Source organism: Miniopterus natalensis, chromosome 9 (genome assembly GCF_054644295.1).
Source record: "Miniopterus natalensis isolate mMinNat1 chromosome 9, mMinNat1.hap1, whole genome shotgun sequence".
NCBI classification, from domain to species: domain Eukaryota; kingdom Metazoa; phylum Chordata; class Mammalia; order Chiroptera; family Miniopteridae; genus Miniopterus; species Miniopterus natalensis.
Window position 1 is genome coordinate 41,066,899 of NC_142089.1, and position 22,045 is coordinate 41,088,943.

General features: G+C 37.6%; 1 protein-coding gene across 3 annotated transcripts in view; it reads right to left on the minus strand.

Moving 5' to 3' along the window:
* Positions 1-22,045, minus strand: part of SLC35D1 (solute carrier family 35 member D1) — a 40,635-nt gene that overhangs the window by 16,452 nt on the left and 2,138 nt on the right. For 2 of the 3 annotated variants that reach the window (XR_015715040.1, XM_016208145.2), the window contains exons 5-10: positions 20,578-20,649; positions 19,680-19,748; positions 17,230-17,332; positions 13,205-13,297; positions 2,724-2,791; positions 1,494-1,572 (exon numbers count right to left, since the gene is read on the minus strand). Coding sequence is in view for 1 of the 3 variants with exons in the window: in XM_016208145.2 (XP_016063631.2) it covers positions 1,494-1,572; positions 2,724-2,791; positions 13,205-13,297; positions 17,230-17,332; positions 19,680-19,748; positions 20,578-20,649 (484 nt within the window). In the remaining 2 variants the exon portion in view is untranslated. Of the gene's footprint in view, positions 1-1,493; positions 1,573-2,723; positions 2,792-2,888; positions 3,016-13,204; positions 13,298-17,229; positions 17,333-19,679; positions 19,749-20,577; positions 20,650-22,045 lie in introns of those variants that run through there. The other variant, XR_015715041.1, reaches the window with a different exon arrangement.

A 22,045-nucleotide genomic window follows, 5' to 3' on the forward strand; every position in this document is an offset into this window, starting at 1 on the left:
ATCATGATAAAGAAAGTACACTAAGAAATATTTAGCAAATAAGTTTTGTTACTAAAATTAAACACAGGCTTTCCTGTACCATCCTTCTTTTTGGCTAAAAACATGGTACCAACTGCCCTGTTCTTATTCTGAAGATGCAAGCCATCCACTTTGCTCTTAAAGATTTACTTTACAAAACAGAAACAGAGCTGAGAGATAATTCTGGGGGCTAAAACCACATCAGACAAACAGACCTTTGAGTGTAGATTAACTGTCTCTAGATTTCAAGGGAATTCAAACAGCTGATTGTTATAGCTTAATTTAGAATTCTAGCCCGGCCAGGCGTGGCTCAGCGGTTGAGCTTCGACCTCGGATCCAGGCCATCGAGGTTCAATTCCCAGTCAGGGCACATGCCCGGGTTGCGGGCTCGATCCTCGGTTGGGGGTGTGCAGGAGGCGGCCGATCAATAACTCTCTCATCATTGATGTTTCTCTCTCTCTCTCTCCCCCTCTCCTTGCCTCTCTCTGAAATCAATAAAGATATATTTAAAAAAAAATTCTATTCACACCAAACACTCCAATTCCATGATATGAAGTCACAAACCTTCTGAAGTTTTAACCCAAACCTAGTTTCTAAATGGGTGGTTTCATGTGGACACCACACCATTGGGGGTGCAAAGGGAAACACAGCAAAGCAGTAAAAACTTTACCTCTGCAACTACTTCCCTCACTTTTTGACAAACAGGGCACCATAAAGGAGCTCCCAAGGGCAACTGCACTCTTTCCCCAAGTGACCTAGGATCTACTTCTCTAGGCTTTACCTTTTTTAGAAAGCAAGCCTATCTTACTAATTCATTTGTAATTCAGGCAAGCTGTGGCCTCTTGGATCTTCAAGTACTAGAATTACAAAGTCAGATGAAAGAGGCCTCAGGCTTCAAGCCACAGACTTCAGCTCAATATTCGAGTCAACTTGACCCTCCAGGCTGAAGACAAATGAGCCTCCCTCAAGTAAAATGGTCAGGAGGAAATGATATCACTGGAAATGTCAGACACGGGTTTTAAAAGTGGGCCATTTAAGGTTTGGCTGACACATAGGAAAACTCCCTTGATTAGTTCTGGCAGGCATCCTTCCCCTACAAAACAGCCAGAACTCAGTGAGGCAGAGAACAGAACAGTTCCCACCAGGGGTTACAGAGACAGGCCTCTCACTACTGAGCTCACCATCTGCCTTGTCAGAAACAGGCCAAACTCTTCTTTCTCTACTCTAAGATTTCATACTCCCCTTTCTCATACTCCTCAGAGCTAAACTGCCTGAAAGCAGAGATTATGTCTTCCCTGAGTTCTTCAAGACTGTGTCAGAGAACCATCACCACAACTTGTCAAACTATTGAGAAAAAAATATATATGTGAGGAAATAAGGATTATGGGGCTTAAAGCCATAGCCAGACTTATTTTAGAGGAATCATTTTCAAATAAAGCAGGTACTCAAAAGATAACAGTATTTTTTCAACTCACCTTAATACAGCCAACTATTGTAGTTGTAAGAGCAGAATTATACTGAGTGCAGAGCACTGTGGCATACATCAAGATAAACCTGAAACGAAGAAGGAATAGGTATCTGATGAGTAAGATCCAGTTGCTTACTTTACAATGATCATTACCCAAGAAAACAACCAGTGTTGGCCATTCTAGCATGTTCTAGTCATTGACTGAGCTTTCCCTACTTCACTGCTGCTTGTACCACCACTTCAGATTTTTTAAAATTTCATTAAAAAGAAACACACGTCCATTTACTGATCAGGTGTTTTTCCCAGCTACCTTCACCAAAACCTTGAAGCCATCATTCATAATCATAAGCACTCTGTTTAGATCATATTCCTACTAATTCACTTAATCCAGACAAAGCTCAGCGCTCACAGACCCTGGCTCAGATGCGCACCTGCCATCAGGACAACAAGACTTCTGGACCAGGATGAAACAAGAGAGATTCTTATGGATGGAAGAAACCCAAATTATAACTACTTTAAGAAGGGCTATAGGTTCACTTAACAACTAAGTGGCAGCAGGTGGAACTCCCAGCTTTATAATGAGGCTTCTGAACACAAAGGCCTCAGTACTAAGGCACCATGTCAAGTTTATTTTGAAGCTCACTATGTACCTAGCCTGTACCAGATTCAGTCACAAATATCAACTGAACTAACTAGTTGAGGAAAAATGTGTTAGGGAAACAAGGAGGTGAAGAGACACATTTGCAGGTACCCTCCAGCCTTCTACATACACTCTTCTAAGAGGAAGACACCCAGGTAGTGAGGAGTCAAACAGTCCCCCCAAATTCAAGGGTTGGCACTGCTACCTACTAACTGTGCAAACTCAACCTACCTGAGTTCTGAGCCTGCTTTCTCATAGGTAAAAGGACAACAATATCTCCCAAATGGTCAACGCAAAAATAAAATAATGCATGAACTATATGGTGAAAAATAATGTTGAAAATAACGGTGCTTACCACCTACTATGTTATTGGGTAAATGTTAGTTTTTCTCTATTCTTCTAAGCATGACTTTGGGATTAGTTTAGTTACCCTGAAGACACATTCCCAAGGGCTGTGAAACCACGTGAATCTGGAGGCTTACTTATCCTAAGCTGATACACTAAGAGACAAAACAGGATACTGAGGAAAGATGCAAAAGGAGCCGAGAACACATTTCTCTAGTAAAACTACCTGCTAACAAGGCAGCAGAGGCTTACCCCATTACACAAGAGAGGGTGAACTGCAGAAGAAAGAGGGTGTCGGCCCAGCCTTCAAAATCCATTGCCTGTAATATACAACAAAGCATTCGATTTTAGAGCAAAATCAGCTGTCCTATTAGTTAATCAAAATCCTGTGTGCTTGCTCCCACCACGTATACACACATTTCCCTGCGTCCCTCCAAGGATAGAGGCTGATGTTCAAGAATTTCATATGGAACTGAATCATTAAGCAGTTACAGAAGGTTTCTCCTTTCCAAAATGTAATGTGGGAGAGATTTTGTACTTCTCCCTGTTGGTACAAAGAAACTGGTCATTTGCTTGAAGGCACAAACCACATGAGGCAAATCTCAGTTCTCCCAGATGGCTATTATCAAAGGCCTTCTCAAACATTAAAACATACTCCCTCCATAACATATGAAAGCTCAAGTACAGCCTTAGTTACACAAATTCAGCGGAGGTCTGTCCAGGGAGAATTACTATTTTAAAACAGTTGATTGTAAAAGCAAGGATTTTTGTTGTTTTGTTTTTAAGCCAAAAGCAACAGAATGGAGAGACATAAATGGGAACATTGATCATCTCATCTCTCATCCAAGACAGAGGGTTTCTCTCTCAAGTACGTAATTTCTCTTGCAATATGAATCTGATAAGCAAATTTGAGAAACATTTCATCTTTCACTTCTCTGCCAGCCAGTCCAGCTTCTACTCTAACCACATGCACATAATCTCACAGCTCCAGGGCTCCTGCAATACCGGGCTCCTTGTGGTTTATAAAACATGACATGCAGTTTTACACTCACGTGCCCTTGCCTGGAAGGCCCTTCCCCTCAGCACTTACCTAGCTTCTGTTCACCTATCACACTAAGGTCAAGTACCTCCTTTGTGGACTTTCCCTACCCAAGAACACCTTTCTTTGTGCCTCAGCAGATATACTTCTCTACAGGGCTTTTATGTCTCTGAACTGTGTCTTTCTACACCAACTCCACAGACTGTGAGCTGCCCGGAGAGAGGACCCATATCACATTTATCTAATCATATTCCTAACACAGCACTTGACAGTAAACATTCAGTGTGTTTACGGTTCTTTCTTTGTTGAGGCATAATATTTAAAAAATAAAATATACCAATTATAAGTGCATAAGTCTTGATAAATGTATATAGTCATGTAACCACTATTACAATCATGATAAAGAAATTTTAGCCTCAAACAATAAAACTCCTAAAATATAGAGGGGAAAGGTCCATCACACTGGTTTTAATAATAATTTTTTGGATATGATACCAAGAGCACAAACAACAAAAGCAAAAAGTAAATAAGAAGAAACATATCAAACTAAACAGCTGCTGCACAGTAAAGAAACCATCAACAGAATGAGAAGGCAACCTACTGAATGGGAAAAAATATCTGCAAACCACATATCTGATAAGGGGTTAATATCCAAAATCTGTAAGAAACTCATATAACTCAACAGCAAAAAAAATAACCCAATTAAAAAACAGACAGAGGAACTACATAGGCATTTTCCCAAAGACATATATATAAATGGACAACAGATAGATGAAAAGGTGCTCAACATCATTAATCATCAGGGAAATGCAAATCAAAAGCACACTGTGCTATCACTTCACACCTGTTAGAATGGTCATTATCAAAAAGACAAGAGATAACAAGTATAGCAAGGGTGGAGAAAAGGGAACGCTTGTATGTTGTTGGTAGGAATGTAAATTGGTACAACCTCAATGGAAAACAGTACAGAGGTTCCTCAAAGAACCAAAACGAGGACTACCTCATGATCCAGCAATTCCACTTCTGGGTATTTATCCAAAGGAAATGAAATCAGGATCTTGAAGAGATACCAGCACTGCCATATTCACTGCAGCTTATTCACAGTAGTCAAGATATGATAACAACCTAAGTGTCCAACTGCCAGTGAATGGATAAAGAAGTTATGCACATGCACTCACATACACACTCTCTCTCTCTCTCTCACTGGAATATTATCTGACCATGACACTTTAAATGTGCACAAAATTTACATACAGAAGAGATTATTATTGACTTAAACTTCCACCACTATTATCTCTCAGTGATAAATTTGCAAGCGAATTTTTCTCCCCCCTAAGACAGAAGTTCACAGTGAACATGTACATTGTTAATCAGGAAAAAAAAACCCCAAAAACTTTTAAAACAAAACAAAACTTCTGCCTCTAGAGAAGACTAAAGAAAATAACCTGCTTATTCATTCTGTGCGACACAGAACTAGATGGGCTCTCTGCCACAAGGCCTGCAATCTTCAATATTGGCTGAGTGGTGGCTGTGAGTGCAGATTGAATATACAAAGATGCTTTCTTAGGCTTTTCTTCTGTTTTGGATGAAGGAAATACACACCACAGGCATGAAAAGAATGTGGCATAACCAATGGACAAATGGGTTATATGGACTTCCTAAAACTAGGCATTTGTTTGAATGAGACTTTTATTTAAATAAAAATATTTTGAAAAAGGTATAATTTTAAAAAGTGTTCTTTAGTTGCTTCAGTTAAAGAAATTGAGAAAGCAAGTAAGATGGGGCATCAAACACTACATAATCAATAACACAATCAATGAAATCTAGTCCAGGGATATAATCAGATTTGTCTTATGTACCAACTCTAATCAACTGATTTTGGCTGTCTGGACCACTGTCTTGGTGAACAGTCTCAGGCTATGTCTAGGTTTAGCAAAAAGTGCTATGACTACATGGCAGTATCTGCAAGGAGCACAAGATAACAGCACCAATTCACCACCCCTAATCTAGTGAAAAGCATGAAATAATTTCAATGTGCACTTCAGTCTAAGATACAACCATTCTTACTCCCAGGAATATTTGCTAAGAAAAGAGTCGCCAATTTACTTGAGATGTGAAATAAATTCCAAATCATGACTGGGACATTTTCTTAAGTGTTTTGGTATCTCCCTTAGTATAAAGTCTAAAAATAAACAAACCACTTAGTCTTTGGACTTCATATTAAAGAAGAAGGTTGATGAGTGATATAATTCTATTTTGAAAATTCTTTTCCCCAAAAAACTATGTAAAAAACCCCTGAAACCTTATCCTAGAAAGTAAACTGCTAGGAACCTAGCTAAAATAGAAGAGAATGTCAGTGGTGCAAATGATCTGAATGGGTTTCCTGCCTACCTTGGGAAAGTGGTCCTAGGGTACACCCTACCCTATTTTCTGCACTATTGTAACCATGTGCCACAAGTTTTCCTGCTCTCCCTTGTGCTCCTAGCTCAGACAAGGAATCGGAACCCAGGTATCTTCACTACCTCTGCTCTGCTTGCTAGGCTCTGCCACCTATGGAAAACCTATGTATCATGGCAAAACTACATACTCCAGCTTACCAAGTCACTTTTATTTGAAAAAGAAATATTCTCAAAGGTAGAATGGGTAAAAACATTACTTTGTCAATCAAACAATACACAAAGAGAAAGAGCTCATCATTCATAACTAAACAATAACTGATCCAACCTTCCTGTTTTATCTATGGAATACCGAGGTCCCGGAAGGAGAAGGGAACTGTCTCCATGTGCAAAGAATAATTCAGGGTTTGCGAATCAGTCTTTGTGGTCCACAGAGTGGCCCAGAAAAGATAAACAACTCTGGAGAGGCCAAGCCAACAGCCTAAAAATGCTTCTTATTTAGTTGGCAATGCTTATTAAGAGACACCTCCAGGTAGATGATTTATGCAGCAAGTTTTCTTGTAAAACTCATCTGAGCCATTTAATATAACCAGTGATATAATGAAGACATTATACAATGTACCAGTGCCTACAGTACTGGCCTTGTGAGATCTACAGCAAGGGCTCTGTTCTCCCATCCCTACATGAGAACACCTAGCAGGGTGTGCTGTCAGAAGGCCAGCTCCAATTCCTGGGACTCTGAATCACTGGCTTTGTGCTGCAGACATTCCCTTCTGGAGGCAGCAACTCACAAGTTTAAACACAGTCTGTCCTGACCCTTTAGAAAGTCATTACCATAAAAATGACTTTAGAAAGTCATTAGTCGACTGATGCTGTCTCTGCCTTTATCTAGTTAACTAGATATCTTTTATTAATAGTAAGCTGGCTTTTGCATGATACACAGTTTTGTTTTGTTGCTTTTTTAAAAAAAGAATCTTTTAAAGTTAGAAAACATATGTTTTAAAAATCTAAATGCTGAAATAGTATTGGTTCCTTGATTTCTGGTAAATCCAGAGCTTTGAAAATTTTGAATAAAATTTTTTTTAATCACATACACACACCGGTTTGGCTTCTCAGAATGCTTTGTGAGTGACTTGTATTATGTACTCACTGGGGTGGGTGAGTTGTTCAGTTGGATCTTTCAGTTTTTATGGTAAATTTTCTTCTTCCTTGCCCTCCAATTCTTGCTTAAAGGGCTGTCAGTCCCATCAACTGGTCTGTACAACTCCTGCCTCCTTGGGAGCTGACCTTTCAGCGCCCTCTCACTGGATTCCTGTCCTAACAGAGGAAGTTTTCCATCTTCTGCCTACTAAAGTTAACAGTGGGATTTGAAGAAAAATAATTTGTATCCGATTCTGTCTCAATTTACATTCTAGGTAGCGAGTCTGCAACTCTGAATGAGAGTAAGTTAACTTGTCCTATCTCCCCCAGTCATTTTAAAATTTAGAATTCGTCACTGGATAGTCATTTATTTTTTAAAAACACTTTATCCTTTTTTATTGTTACTTTTATAAAATATAATTTAAAATACAGTCACATGGTTCTACAATCAAAAAAATATAAAAAGATAAATAATAATGTCTCCCTCCCATTCCTGTTACCTTTGTAGGGGTTCAGAATGAGTCACCCAAAGATGTGCCTCTGTGGTATTTTACACTAAAGGCAACTGACATACTGCAGGCTCCAGAGAAACTTTTCATGCCCTCTCTCAGAAGGATTTAAATTAAGGGTCTTCCCCATAATAAGAGTTATCAGATACCTTTCTGACCTATCTATATGGCAGGGCAAACTACTAATGACTAAACATGTTCTTACCATCATCTCCCAATAACCTTCCTCTGAAGCCCCAAAGCACCTTTCCTCATCCTTGGATTAGAATGTCATATATACCTCATTTTAACTTTCTGTCCCTGAACCTCACATGTATGTAGTGTCCCCATATGTATATATGTAATTAAACTTGGTTATTTTATCTTGTTAATTTGTCTCATATAGATTTAACTATTAGACCAGCAAAAAGAATCTTGCAGAGCAGAGCAAAGTTTCATGCTCCCCCACACCCACCTTGTGTTCTCTCTCTTTCTCTCTCTCTCTCTCTCTCTCTCTCTCTCTCTCTCTCTCTCTCACACACACACACACACACACACACACACACACACACACACACACAGGAAAACTAATACTTTATTAGTGTCATGTATATGCTTTCAGTTTCTTTACTTAGTGAATAAAATGTATGTGTATATATATTCTTATTGTCCCCTTTTTATTTTGCTCAAAAGGCAGCATATCACACACCCTGTTTTACACTGTGCTTTTCATTGAACAATTTATCTTGGAGATTTTTTTATTCAATACTTAACAGATCTGGGTCAGGAAAGCCAGGAGCCCAACAGGTGAGAATAGTTTATCAGCACTGGTTACCAGGAATCAGAAAGCAGCTGGGCTCATGCCAGCTGTCAGAACAGCAGCCTCAATTTCACACTGGCACGCCTTTTACTTCCCAGAAACTCTGTCTCAGCCCTGGAAAGGGCCCTATCTAGAGAACCAACCAACTTGGTTGATCCAACCTACTCAGTTTACACATGACAAAGCAGGTCAGGAGAGCAGAGGGTCTTGCCCAAAGTCAGACCACGGTCAGGGACAGACTTAAGAGATTGCTGGTCTACTGACTTCTGGCCCCAAATTCTCTCCCCTGTACCACTTACTTTTAGGGATGTGTCACTATCTGCAGAGTCAATTTCAAATTTCTGTATTTAACACTGGTGCCAACTTAGAAGGAAGCACGATGTGGTGTGGTTGTAAGAGCGAAAGCACTAGTCATAGAGTCACGAAATCTGGGTTATAGTCCTGAGCCATCTTTGGGTCCCAGTTTCCTCATCTGTGAAATAAGAGACCTGAACCAGATGCTCTCTAAAGTCTCTTCTGAAGTCTCCAAAGTCTCTGATTTTCTCCTTCTAACAATACTGAAGAGTCTGGTTCTTGCAAGCTATGCCTGTGCTTGTGCTATTAGTTACACCTGGAATATACCTTCTATTTCTCTCCCTCCACATCTTTCAAGGCCCACCTTGACTTTTCCTGGGATTTACTTACTCAGAAACTGTTCCTTGTGAACAAGCTAAACACTCCTATCTCAGCACTTACAACCTGCTCTTCCCTTGACCTAGATTACTCCTTCCGCAGAGCCACAGCAATTGGCCTCTCAGTCCTACTGAACGCCTCCTCAAAAAAAACTTACAGATGCTTTTCCTAAACATCGTATCCAAAATGGGACTTCTCCAATCACTCTTCTCGTTTTACTTCTCTTCATAGCTCTTAGTGTACAATTATGTTTAGTCTATCTCACCCCACTGGAATGCAAGTTCCTTTAAAACAGCAACATGTCTTTTTTTTTTTTTTTTAACTTAGAACAGCACCTGACACATAATAAGCGCTCAATAAATATTCAGTGAATGAAAGAAATATGATTATTTGTAAACAATTAAGTAACAACAAGGCCAAGCTGCAGAGACTCCACTTCTAATACTACCTGAGGTGTTTCTCATGTTCAGCAGCTTGTTCTGTAAGAAAGCCCTGCTTGAGAGTCCCAAACTGGGGAAAACTATAAGTCAGGGAGGGAGCACAGATGTAGTCATGCAAATAGCAAAGGATTCATTTGGAGTCAGACAGACAGGCTCTACTTCTAAGCTCTGCCACTGTGCAACCTTAAGCATGTCCTTAACCTCTATAAATCAGGAAACAACCTACCTCACAGGTATACAATGAGGATCAGGGAAAATAATGTCTGCGGGAGGACCTTGTCCGGTACAAAGCATCATACCCTATAAATTATTACTAAAGGCCAGGAGTAGGCCCAATTTGTTAACATGGGAACAGCTTTATTTAAGAGAAACCGCCACATGAAAAAGTACCCATTCTTTAAAAAAGACATGCACACGCCCGGCTGGGCATGGCTCAGCGGTTGAGCGTCAACCTAGGATCCAGGCGATCGGGGTTTGATTCCCGGTCAGGGCACATGCCCGGGTTGCAGGCCCGATCAATGACTCTCTCATCATTGATGTTTCTATCTCTCTCTCCCTCTCCTTTCCTCTCTCTGAAATCAATAAAGATATATATATTTTAAAAAGACATGCACATGCATGAATGTCTGTCTACTTAGAGGTATACATACTTTGGACATAAGACACAGGTCTAAAAGACACATACTGAAAACGAACCTGACTTACTAGAAAACTCTTACCTGAAATCCTGCCATATATCTCACTCTGTAATGTGAACCCTTCTTGCCAGACTTCAGATAAACTGCCCATTGACTGCTATGAGACTGAATTTTCCAGTGGAAGAAGTCAACCGCAACCTCTTGTAGAATACTATAAGCCTCTTGGACACATTACGCTGCCTATGGCTTCCACCCATTGTTTCTGTGCTGGTTAATAAAAGCAAACCGCTCAACCACCTCTGTAAGTTATTTCTCAACAGCAAACCCCAGAATAGGTTAGCATTACTTGTTGCATTTGGTAGATAAGAAAACCAAGCCCTATCTCCTTTAAAAAGCCAATCTTGATATGAAACCCATACAAATTTCTTCCTAACCTGAATACTTATAGTACTAACTGATGGGCATGCACTTTGGTGCTAGACCTTACACCATCTCGGTAGCATTACAAATGTCTTGTGTGGCAAGAACTGTTATATTTCTCATATAGTCTCAAGAGAACTTAGCACAGGGCTTTCTTAGCACAAGAAAGATGCTCAGAAATACTAATCTGAATTGAACTTAAAGGAAATTATAGTGACTTATCTCAGGAATTTAGGAATAGAACTAAACTTAGAATTCTTACTTCTTAAGTTTCAAATTTAATTCACAACCTACAAAACAACACTGATTACTCATATCACTCATATTTTAATTCTGAGCATAGGCAAAGCTCCCTGAGGCACCCCATTCCCAACAAGGAGACAGACTTGATCTTCCATTTTATAACCTACAATGCACCCAAAACATTTCTTCTACAAAACCTGTAATAGTTTATTGCTCTGATGGTGGCAGGTCTGCTCCACAAGGTGACTGTATGGTCCTCAAAGGCAAGAATACAACCTAACGCATCTTCTTTTTTCTATCACCTGTGCCTAACACTGTGAGACACACAATAGCACTTAACTATTTGAGAATGTTAGAGTGAGAGCAGATTAAGGAGAGAGTATTAAGAAAAAGATCACGAGATCATAAGACTGTCACCTAGTGTGTCCATCTATACCCCAATAAAAGTGTTATAAGAACCACATTATTCTAATAGGTGAGAGTGAATAAACATGTGAGAATCAAAATACTGGTGGGGTTTGATTACAAGGCAACAATTTCAGCTTCCATAACTAGTTTATTATCCCAACTTGAAAGTATTTAGATGAACCATTATTCTTCCAAAATAAACTTTTCTTGATCTTTGCCTGGCATTTTCATTGGGGAAAAAAGATTACTCAAATTTCACTCCTCTGCTTAAAAAAAAGAAAATAAGAATAAGAGGAAAACTAAATCTCATCCTAATACAGGTGGCAGAATAATTTTTCCACAATGAGTAGACATTCTTAATTATATTGCAGCACTCCAAATAAAATGTATGTTACTGAACTATGAAATATGCATGAATTATGCATATAACATCTAGTTAAATGATAATCACTCTGGAATGAAGAAATTTCTCCTTTGGTTCAGTTTTTTCAAGCAGCTACTAGTCAGTTTCAAGTCAATGAAAATTCCATCTTTGCCAAGTGTGTAGAATAACATACCTACATTAATCCTTCCAACTTTTGCATGTACAGATTGGCCTCAAGATTTGGAATCATCTGTGTTGCCAAGAAGGGCCTGGTTATTTTGTATTACATTCTTGCTCCAAAGCTAGAGTGAGGGTTGCTTCTGCCAGAGTCTGCTAGAGGAAGGCAGAACACTGGAAAGACCATGACCTTTGGGGTCAAGCTTGGGTTTAAATCCTGATTCTACAACCCACAGACAGTGTGACATTGGGCTAGTTGCTTAATCTCTCTGAATCTTTATTTCCATCTGGGCAAAAGAGAGATAATTCAAACTTTCTAGAGCTGTATGGGGACTACAATATAACACATACATAAAGTGACTAGTCCATAATAGGGACTCAATAAATGTTAGTTTCTCTTCCCACGTTTTTTGCAGCCACAAAATACCTACTTAACACTGTTCATTAGTCAAAGCAATAGCTCTGTTTTCTACTTTGGTGTCATTTGTAGGCCTGCTGGCAGCCAGGTCACACAGTTCATTAAGACCATCACACATGTTGAAGATGATCTGTGCCAGTTTTTTTTTAAAGAAAGTTCTTGATGAAAAAAACAAAAAACAGCTTTATAAACAGTCTTTGCCTACCTTTGATTCAACAGCAATTTTTAACAGTCTAACTACTTTCAAAAACCTTTTCTTTATTTTGCTCCCACTGATTTGTGGGAATTGTCACTGTTATTAGAGTAAATAACCAACACATTTATTCTGAAAAACTACTAGCCAGAGGAATCATTAGAAGGATTGTTGGTACAGAAATCCTTGGCAGAATTCTAGGTTTCCATTTATGTAGTCTGCAAAATTTTGTGAAATCTAACAAAATGGTATTAATTTTTTGCCTATGAATATGAGCTTGTTTTAGAGAAAAAATTTTGTCTGGATTTATTTTGTTACTCTATTTTGGGTTTATTTAGTTAAACATTTGCAAAAAGTGAGTAAACTATTATATTATTTGCTATTTATATGGTTGTCACCACACAGTGCTAAATATCTCCTGAGGGGAAAAACCAGTTTGGGATTTAAGCCAGGATGACAAATTTTACACCAAAACAGAGAGCTTCTAGAGATGCCTAGAATTTTAAATCTGAAGAATTATACTATTTCAAGATTTTTTTTGTTTTTCAAGGGTAGTTTGCTACTATTCCTATTTTGTAGTTTAGTAGAAATGTAAAAATTTCCTTCATCTATCCTTCTGGCTCTATAAGAAAAGGACACTAGTAGGCATGTACTATTTTTATGTTGGCAACCGGAGCTGTTTTGAGCCATTTTAGTACTATCCAATTCTTATGCCAAGAAAAAAGGTTAGCATGACATTAGCAAGCTAAAAAGTACATTCTCAGTCTTTGGTCCCTTAATAAGCATATTACTTAACAACTCCACCATTTATCTTTTGTCTATACATAACAATACAATTAAAAAATATACACCATTAAACCATAGTTAGAAAGCCTACCTTTTGTGCATCTCCTGTAAAATACGAAATGGCCAGGGTGGGCAGAATCATGAACAGTGCATTGTAATAGAGCAGACCATATTTTCCCAGCTCCTAGGACAGTAAACAATTAGGTGTTTCATTTGGTTCTAGCAGATAAATATACAAAACCCGACATAAAGTACTACCCTCATTATACACGCACCTACACACACACCTCCTGCACAATATACAAAGCAAATTAGGCAAGTCAGAAGTTCTCAAACATTAAGAAAGAGCCTAAGCTTTCTAAAGAAAAATAAAAAATACATGTTTTAAAATTAATTTAAGGTAAATTCCTTGAGTGTTTAAAATCAGAGAAATAAAAATGACATCAACTATTGCCTCAAAACAGTAAATATGGAAGAGATTATTTTGAACAAATGTACACATCTCAATAGAAATTCTTCCTTGAAGCCCTTCCCTTTCCAGAACTGAATAAAAAATCATTAAGTTAGTCTTGGACTTTTCAGAACCATAACAGAGTGCCATTTAAAAGAGATGGATGGCTCTGGCCAGTGTAGCTCAGTTGGTTGGGCATTATCCTGGGCACCGAAAAGGGCACATACCCGGATTGCGGGCTTCATCCCCAGTAGGGTACCTGCAGGAGGCAGCCAATTGATGTTTCTCTCTCACATTGATGTTTCTCTCTCTCTTCCTCTCCCTTCCTCTCTCTCTAAAAAAATCAATAAAAAAATATTTTAAAAAAATTTTAAGAGAGAGAGATGGATGGACAGACTCACACATGTACCAACACAGGCACCTATAACTTCCCAGTGAAGTATTTCTGTAAATGCATAGGTGAAGTACATTAAAAATGAAGATTACTATATCTACAATTCCCTAAACATAGTATGACTAGTTGTACCTCAGCTACTAGGGAGCAATGAGGACCACGCACATCTTCAAACACAGGGAGCCTATGAGAACTCTGGGTCTACCTCTGACTCACACACTTCTGGGGCATTTCATTGGGATGCAGTCACCTTAAAAAGTAGGCCAGAGTTTGGCAGGTCAGGGGGCTGAAGAAGTAGTAAGGACAAGGACATGATATTTGCCTAACTTCTGTGATTAAAAGATCACTGAATTATTAAAAAAAGTCAAACTAACTTCTCAAAAGAAGCTTTGAAAACAAATATCCAATAACAGAAAACTAGTTAGACTATGATGCAACCATACAAAGAAACATTATACAGCCATTAAAAATGTTTAATACTGAGAGGTGTTCATGAAACAGTAGTAGGTGAAAACGTGTTAGAAAACATTATACAGCATCGCTCTTTAAAAATTTTACACATAGTTAAGTGTGTACATAAGTGTGTGCACACACACACTAAAGGATATCCACCAAAACAGTGCTTCTCACTTGATGGTAGAATTAAGGAAGATTTCTATTTTCTTCCTCTTGTTTATCTATGCTTTCTACTACTTTTATTATAAATATGTATTACTTGTGTGATTTCTTTAAAGTTAAAAATGTTTTAAATTCAATAGCTGCATTCATGTCTAAAATGCAGCCCTAAGTTTTCATGCCACATTACTCATGATTATAAGCAGTCCTGGGATTATACATAATAAAAACTCCCGATCAAAAGCTTCTCAGTGGGGCCATACTGCCTCTCGGATAAACCAAAAAACTGATTGCTTATGGCGACCACAAGCATCAGTGAAAAGGAATGTCTCACTTCTAAGGCAACAAGGAAAAAGCCATAGGACAAAACCACCTTAAACAGGACTCCAGTCAGCCAGAGACATAAGTGTTATCCATCTCTTAAAGAGGATGCCTACACACCACACAAACACACACACATACACACACACCCATCCAGATAACTGACAAATGCCAAACTGTTCTGTTTTTCTTTTCACATTTTAACTGTTTTGAATATCTTTTCTCCTGCTTTTTAAAGAAAGTACATAGACTAAAATTTAACTTAGGGCATCATTATAAACATGCAGTACTATATTGTGTGGGATTTTTTTTAACTGATCTTAGAAAGAGAAGGGAGGCAGGGAGGGAGGGAGAAACATGTGAGAGAGAAACATCGATTGGCTGCCTCTTACACAGGCCCCTAACAGGGATGGAACCCGCAATCTGGGTTATGTGCCCTGACCAGAAATCGAACCCACCACCTTTATGTGTATAGGACAACACTCTAACCAACTGAGCCACACTGGCCAGGGCTGTATTTTGTTCTTACGTGGTGTTGCACTTAAAGCTGTTTAATAGCCCCTGAATCATTTCTGAGTACTCCATCTGATTTTTATAGTTTTCTTGTTTGTTTCTCTTATTGTTAGCTGACCTTTTATACTGCTGGTAAGCCTCTCTCTGCATCTAAAAAGAATCCATCTTCTAGTTTGTTGCTCCTAATCCATGCACTATGAAAAGCAGATCAATAATGCTTAAAAGGTCTCATACAAATAAGTCACAAGTCATTTCTATGAAAGGAACTAAAGGGCTCTCCTGGGAATGAAATACTCAGAAATCCTCTTTGCTTTTTTCTATGTTCCAGGATATACTCTAGACTGTGCTGTACAATATGATAGCCACTAGCCATATGCAGCTATTTCAATTTAATTACAATTACATTAAACTACTAATTCAGTTCCTCAGTAGTACAGTCACTTATCAAGTGCTCAACAGTCACATGTGGCTAGTGGCAACCATTAATGGACAGTAGAAATACAGAAGATTTCCATCGTCACAGAAAAACCCTACTATGACAATACTGAGAGAGATGAGGCTGCTGGAAAAATGAAATTTTATTATTCATACCTATTTTCCAAAGCAGCAAATGAGCTGGAGGGGGGAAAAATGGGATAAAAACTAAATCTCTAACTGGTCTCTTTCCTTTTGCTATTTCAAAAAGATAAATTTTTTAATAGTGGCTTCCATTAAAATGCAATCATCATACAGAATTGTCAAGACAAGTACATGGAAAACAAGACATAAAAGTTATGTTTAAAGAAAATTTGTTAGAAACAGATCTACACTGTCCCTAGTTCTTCAAGGATATTAAAAAATAAATATTCTCTGAAAACGAGAGGTATTGGGATGGTCATGCACCTTAGGGTTCTTTCTGGAGAAGGCAAAGCCCCTTGCCAAGATGATACTAACTCAATATTAATACTACTATAGAGTAGATAGGTCATTGATATTTATTATCTGAACTCCAAAAAAGGACCAGAAGTAGTTTCAGAAATACTGCACAAACTAAACAGATAAGGTCATCTGACTGAAAACACGGGTAGGAGAATATGATAAAGCCATGGTCAGTTACAATGAGATAAAATACACCAGCTATTCAGGAAAAACTATGGTGACATCTATGATAAATATCTCATGTGGGTCCCCATATAGGATACATTATGATAAAAAGGACAACTCCTTCAATAACAACCCTATGATATGTAAAGCTCAGTTCCATATAGCCTCTTCTTATAATAATGTAATCTTACACCATAATGTAATAAAGCAATGTGGCTCAAATACTCAGCTTTCTGATGATCTGACTTGATCTAAAAATAAAATTTAGTGTGTCTATACACAAAGTATATAGTAGACAAACTAACAACAAATGTCTTTAAAGCCTTTGTGTGCATGCTGCAAGTTGAGAGAGAAGAGCTGGGTATACAAAGTTCATGTGTATGAGATCTAGGCCAGGGAACTCGGTGTTGCCCCTCAGAAAGAGCGTAATGCTCCCTAAGGTTTCCCATTATCTGAAGGACAAATACACAAAGTCCATTATTTTTCTGCAGCCCCTTCCAACACTCACTTCTCTTCAAATCTGCTCAAGGTCTTTCAGATATTTCTTTCTTGTCCAGTTCCCTCACCAAGGCCTCTAAAATACAGCCATGAATATTTATAAACTACTCTCAGAGATCCTGTTTCTTTACCATCCCTCCTCAATATTCTTCTTTATTCCCCGCTTCTTCCCTGACAAACTGACATTATCATTCCCAAGACTGGTAAACATCTCTTAAAGAAACTTTAGATTGCTACCTACCTTTGAATCTAATTTTTGTTTTACATATGCGCCATTTGCTGCTGTCAGGGCATCATTTATCAAAATAAAAACATATCCTTCCAGATCAAAAGCCAAGTCAGAGCTGCAAAACATAAGCAACACTTTAACACCAACTTACATTTAAAGAACATGCATTTAATTTTAAGTAGATCTGAATAGAGTATTTGCAACAACATATTCTTATCTAGGTAAATGAAGATTAGGCATTTTATCAACTACTAGTATTTCTTGATTTCTAGCTACAAACTGAAATTTTTATATTAAGTAGAGTCTTCAGAAATGCAAAATACTAACACTTAAAATCATTAGCAATAAACAATCATGTCAGTTAAATAGCACACTGCTCTGAAGTCAAAGTCAGACCACAAGCAGCAACCAAATTCACTATCACATCTGAAGCAGGCAGAAGGCATCAGAGTTCAATTTCACAGGTAAGGAAACCAAAAGGATGAGTTGTTAATACATCATTTTCCAAAGGTTCATGTAAAAAGTAGGACTCTCTTGCACAGGTGGTTGGGCCACTACGTGGAATTTCTGAAGTGTGGATCATGGTTAGTTCTGAGATCAAGCTACAACAGTGTCCAAAAGCACACAGTTAAGAACTCAAATACTGTGATAATTGCGTAACGCTCCTATGTGGTATAACTTAGTGGCATTAGGGGAACTAAAGTTTTCTAGTATTTAGTAGAGATAAGAATGTATTAAATTCAACAGAATAAATGAAAATCTGAGAAAAGTATGCCTTCAGCCCTAGCCAGTTTTGCTCAGTGGTTAGAGCGTCAGCCTGCAGACTGAAGGGTTCTGGGTTCAATTCTGACCAAGGGCATGAACCTTGGATGCAGGCTCGATTCCCCCACCCTGGTGATGCAGAAGGCAACCAGTCAATGTGTCTCTCTCACATTGATGTTTCTCCCTTTCTCTCTCCCCCCCCACCTTCCACTCTCTCTGAAAAGCAATGGAGAAAATATCCTTGGGTGAGGATAAAAAAAAAAAAAGAAGAAAAGAAATGTATGCCTTCACATTTTAGCACCCTATCTAAATAATGGTCCCACATTCTGTGATTTTGCAAAGATACTACATATTTGTACCTGAACTACTACATGGAACAAGACTTCTGAGGAGCTCTACGCCACTGCAATTTTAGGCAGAACAAGCCTAATGCACACACCCTCTTTCAAGCAGCCTGACAACCCTAATTTCAGACTCCCTTCCTTCCTCCCAATCTCTTTCCCAAGTAAAATCTTCTAATTAGACAAGTCTGGTCCAGATAGCAATCCTCCTCAGAAACCTTGCAGGCCAGATGTTAGCTCTGAGAAACCCCTATCGTTTGGCTCAATTTTGGATCCCACCAGCTAGCTTCAAGGAAATGCTTCAAAAAGAAAGGTAGGATGCTCATATAGAATTTTTCTCCAAGGCAATAATATCTAGAAGGAAAAGCAGTTAACTATATAATGAAATTCCAGTAACCAACTATTCCATTCCCCCCTTTTTTAACAATGAAATTTCACTTGGAGATTTAGGGTGGAATAGAATTTGACTTATATTCTCACCCCCTCCCTGTCTATACCACAGGGATATGATGAAGGTAAATGAGCCAATCCAAGAGGACCAGTGTAACTCCCAAATGAAAAATAGCAATCAGACAGAATTTGTGGCATTAGTATCCCATATATGCAGGTCCTAGGCTAAGTAAAATGTTATAAAAGGCTTCTAGCCATCATCTTAATTTTCTGAGTCTTTGGATATACATTTTCTCCACCCATTTGAAAACTAAAACTTAAGAACAATGGAGAAAGTTTTAATAATTTAATAGACTATCCAAGTTATGGCATTTGTGATATATCTTAAGTGAAGCCAAATAAAGCAATTCTATTATTTATTATTCCACAAGGCAAATAATTCATTATCATTTGCCATTTCTGAGACACTATTTTCTTTAGCAGCATAAAAAGTAAAAATACGCCACATGGTTTATAAAAGCACATAGGCTCTGAAGACAGGCAGAAAGATTCAAATTCCAGCTAGCTCTGCTATTTACTAGCTGTATGACTTTGAACAAGTTACTGAATTTTAGTTTCCTCAACTACAAAATAGAAAAATTATATCCACACCTTCCAGAGTTGTGAATATATAACATGTAAAAAATGTCAAACAAATTGCGTGGCATGTGGTATGTGGTCAATCAGTAGAAGACAGTATAATAAATGCTAAATTACATGAATTTAACTTTTAGGACTCCCAAGAATCTGATTTTGCCAGCCTTGATTTTAACAAACCCCAAAAGATTTAACTTTTAAAGCATCTTTTGGATGCTTTTCAAAGATATGATTCTTATTTGCCTATAAAAATTATCTTTATTGGTAAATCATCATTAATAATTATTGATAATTTCTAATGTGCTCATAAGCTTATATAGGTCCATGTCTTACCTGGCAGCTACAAAGGCTCCAATAATCATTGCAAATACAGTCATCTTAATACTCCAAGAAAAAGTCTTCCTATTAAAAAAAAATTAAATATATACATGTGGCTTTATTCACAAAGATATTTCATAACATGGGCAAAAAAAAAAAAAAGACACCTTTGAAAAAAGCTATAAAGTCATATTTTAAATGTTTCTAAGGAATTGGATATTTAAAAGACCCCTCTTATTAAGCAAAATCTTATATACATAAGTATACTCTTTTTTTCCTTATTCTTATCATTTGTTATTATTGAGCCTGAATTTCAGCAAATAGGAATTTCTTTAAGTAGAAAAAGGTCACACACATTTGTAGTAAAAGTAGCCAAGACAAGAACACTATTTAAAACCTATACTGCCCTGGCTGGGTGGCTCAGTTGGTTGGAACATTATCTTGTACATCAAAAGGTTGTGGGTTTGATTACCAGTCAGTGCACAAACAGAGGTTGCAGGTTCCATCCCTGATCAGGGCAGGTAAGGGAGACAACCGATTGATGTTTCTCTCTCCCCCTTCCTCTCTAAAAATCAACAAAAACATATCCTTGAGTAAGGATTAAAAACAAAACAAAAATAATATATTGTTTCTGACCTGGCTTCACCCAATGACAGCAGTTGGTATAGGAATTCTTGAAAGTATATCTCATGTTCAGACAAGTTTCTAACTCCAATTCATAACCTTCCCAACTACTACTCCCATAAACTATCAATTCCTATAACAAAGGGATAAAGTTGCTTAAACTTTCCAAAAGATAAAGTAGAAGCAATACAAATAATTTTAATATTTTTATTAAACAATTATTATCTGGCTACCTTTTTAAACTGGTTTGAGTTTATTAAAGACTAGATATATCAGAAATTTAGCTCACTTGAGTAAAACTCCTTCAGCAAACATTGTAAACAGTATGGAGAACCTTCTCAGAACTGTAAACATTGGCAAGCTGCAAAAAAAACCCAAAAAACATAATTAGGTAAAATAGTTTAACAATTTATTTTTTAACTGTTTTAAAAGATTTTCCAAATTATTATTTAAAAAATTCCATGCTGATTAGTCTGTGATTAAATTAAGCCCTTATTTCTCTCTAGAAAGAATTCTTATTTGAAAGCCTGAAAGGGCTGCTTTTACAAAACTACTAGAAGTGAGAAACACTGAAAATGGTAGAGATCATACATCTATTATCAAAGACTACTAACAGCCACATTTTTTACTTATTATGTATACATCTTGATAAGTAATCATGTTAGTCTTTAAGAGAAAAAGACCTCTTTCTCCTTTCTTTACTGACCTCCCTTCCCACTCCCAACCCTCCAAATAACATCTACAATAATCTTACTCCATGAGACATTCCTTAATTGTCCTTCTGTGGAAGTAATTTTGTCTTCCTCTAAATTCCCAGATAATTTCGCTTGCACTGATCAAACATATAGCCTCTTGTAATACAGTTATTTATGAATATATCTCATCTCACTAAAAAGTGCCTTATATTTAGCTGGCAGTCAAAGATAGGGTGTGAATGAATGGATGACAATGGATGAAAGAGAGCAAACTCTATTAAGCAGCCTTTGCAGAAGGTCTGCATTTCTTTCCAAGTGGGTAATGAGATGGAAAAGGATGCCCTGCCCATGATAAATATGACTTCCATGGAACACTCTCCAGAGATACCATTATGGTCATTCTGTCAAGTTTCTTGGGTCTAAAGAAAGAGGAAATGGAAAACACTTTGTCTCTGATCCTCAGAGATCTCCCCATTCTGTTTTACAATCATCCAGTAAGTATGACAGGGGTTTAGCTCACATGGAAGTGGTGAAGCTATGCGTTTCTGTTCAATGGTTTCCCTGTGTGTATAATTTTAACATTACATACACCCAACACACACTATACTCCTTAAGTGGAGAAACCAAGAATTGGGAGGTTAGAAGATAGTAAGATGGTGTTGCATAACATAGAGAGCTATCACTTCTTTCTAAAAGTGAATACACTGCCTCTACAGTTATATAGCAGTGAATAAAATATTAATCATACTTAAATCAGAGTTCCGTCTGATGTTATTTTAACATGCTAAAGTAAAAACTACAGAAGTTCTCATATCCACCCTCTGATTTTGCTTGCGGAATTGTCAAAAATATTATATTCATAAATTGTATTAAAAAATTTAAATTCCAAAAGCCAAGCATATATCCTTCACTACTATAGAGCTGGAAAAATAATGAACATCTCCTGTCACAGCATTTTATAACATTTTAAGACTTCTATCATCTCAAACTGAGGGATAAAAATCCAAAACAAACAAAATCTTCTCTCTTTAAACTTAAAGAGCTTAACCTAAAACCTTTAGT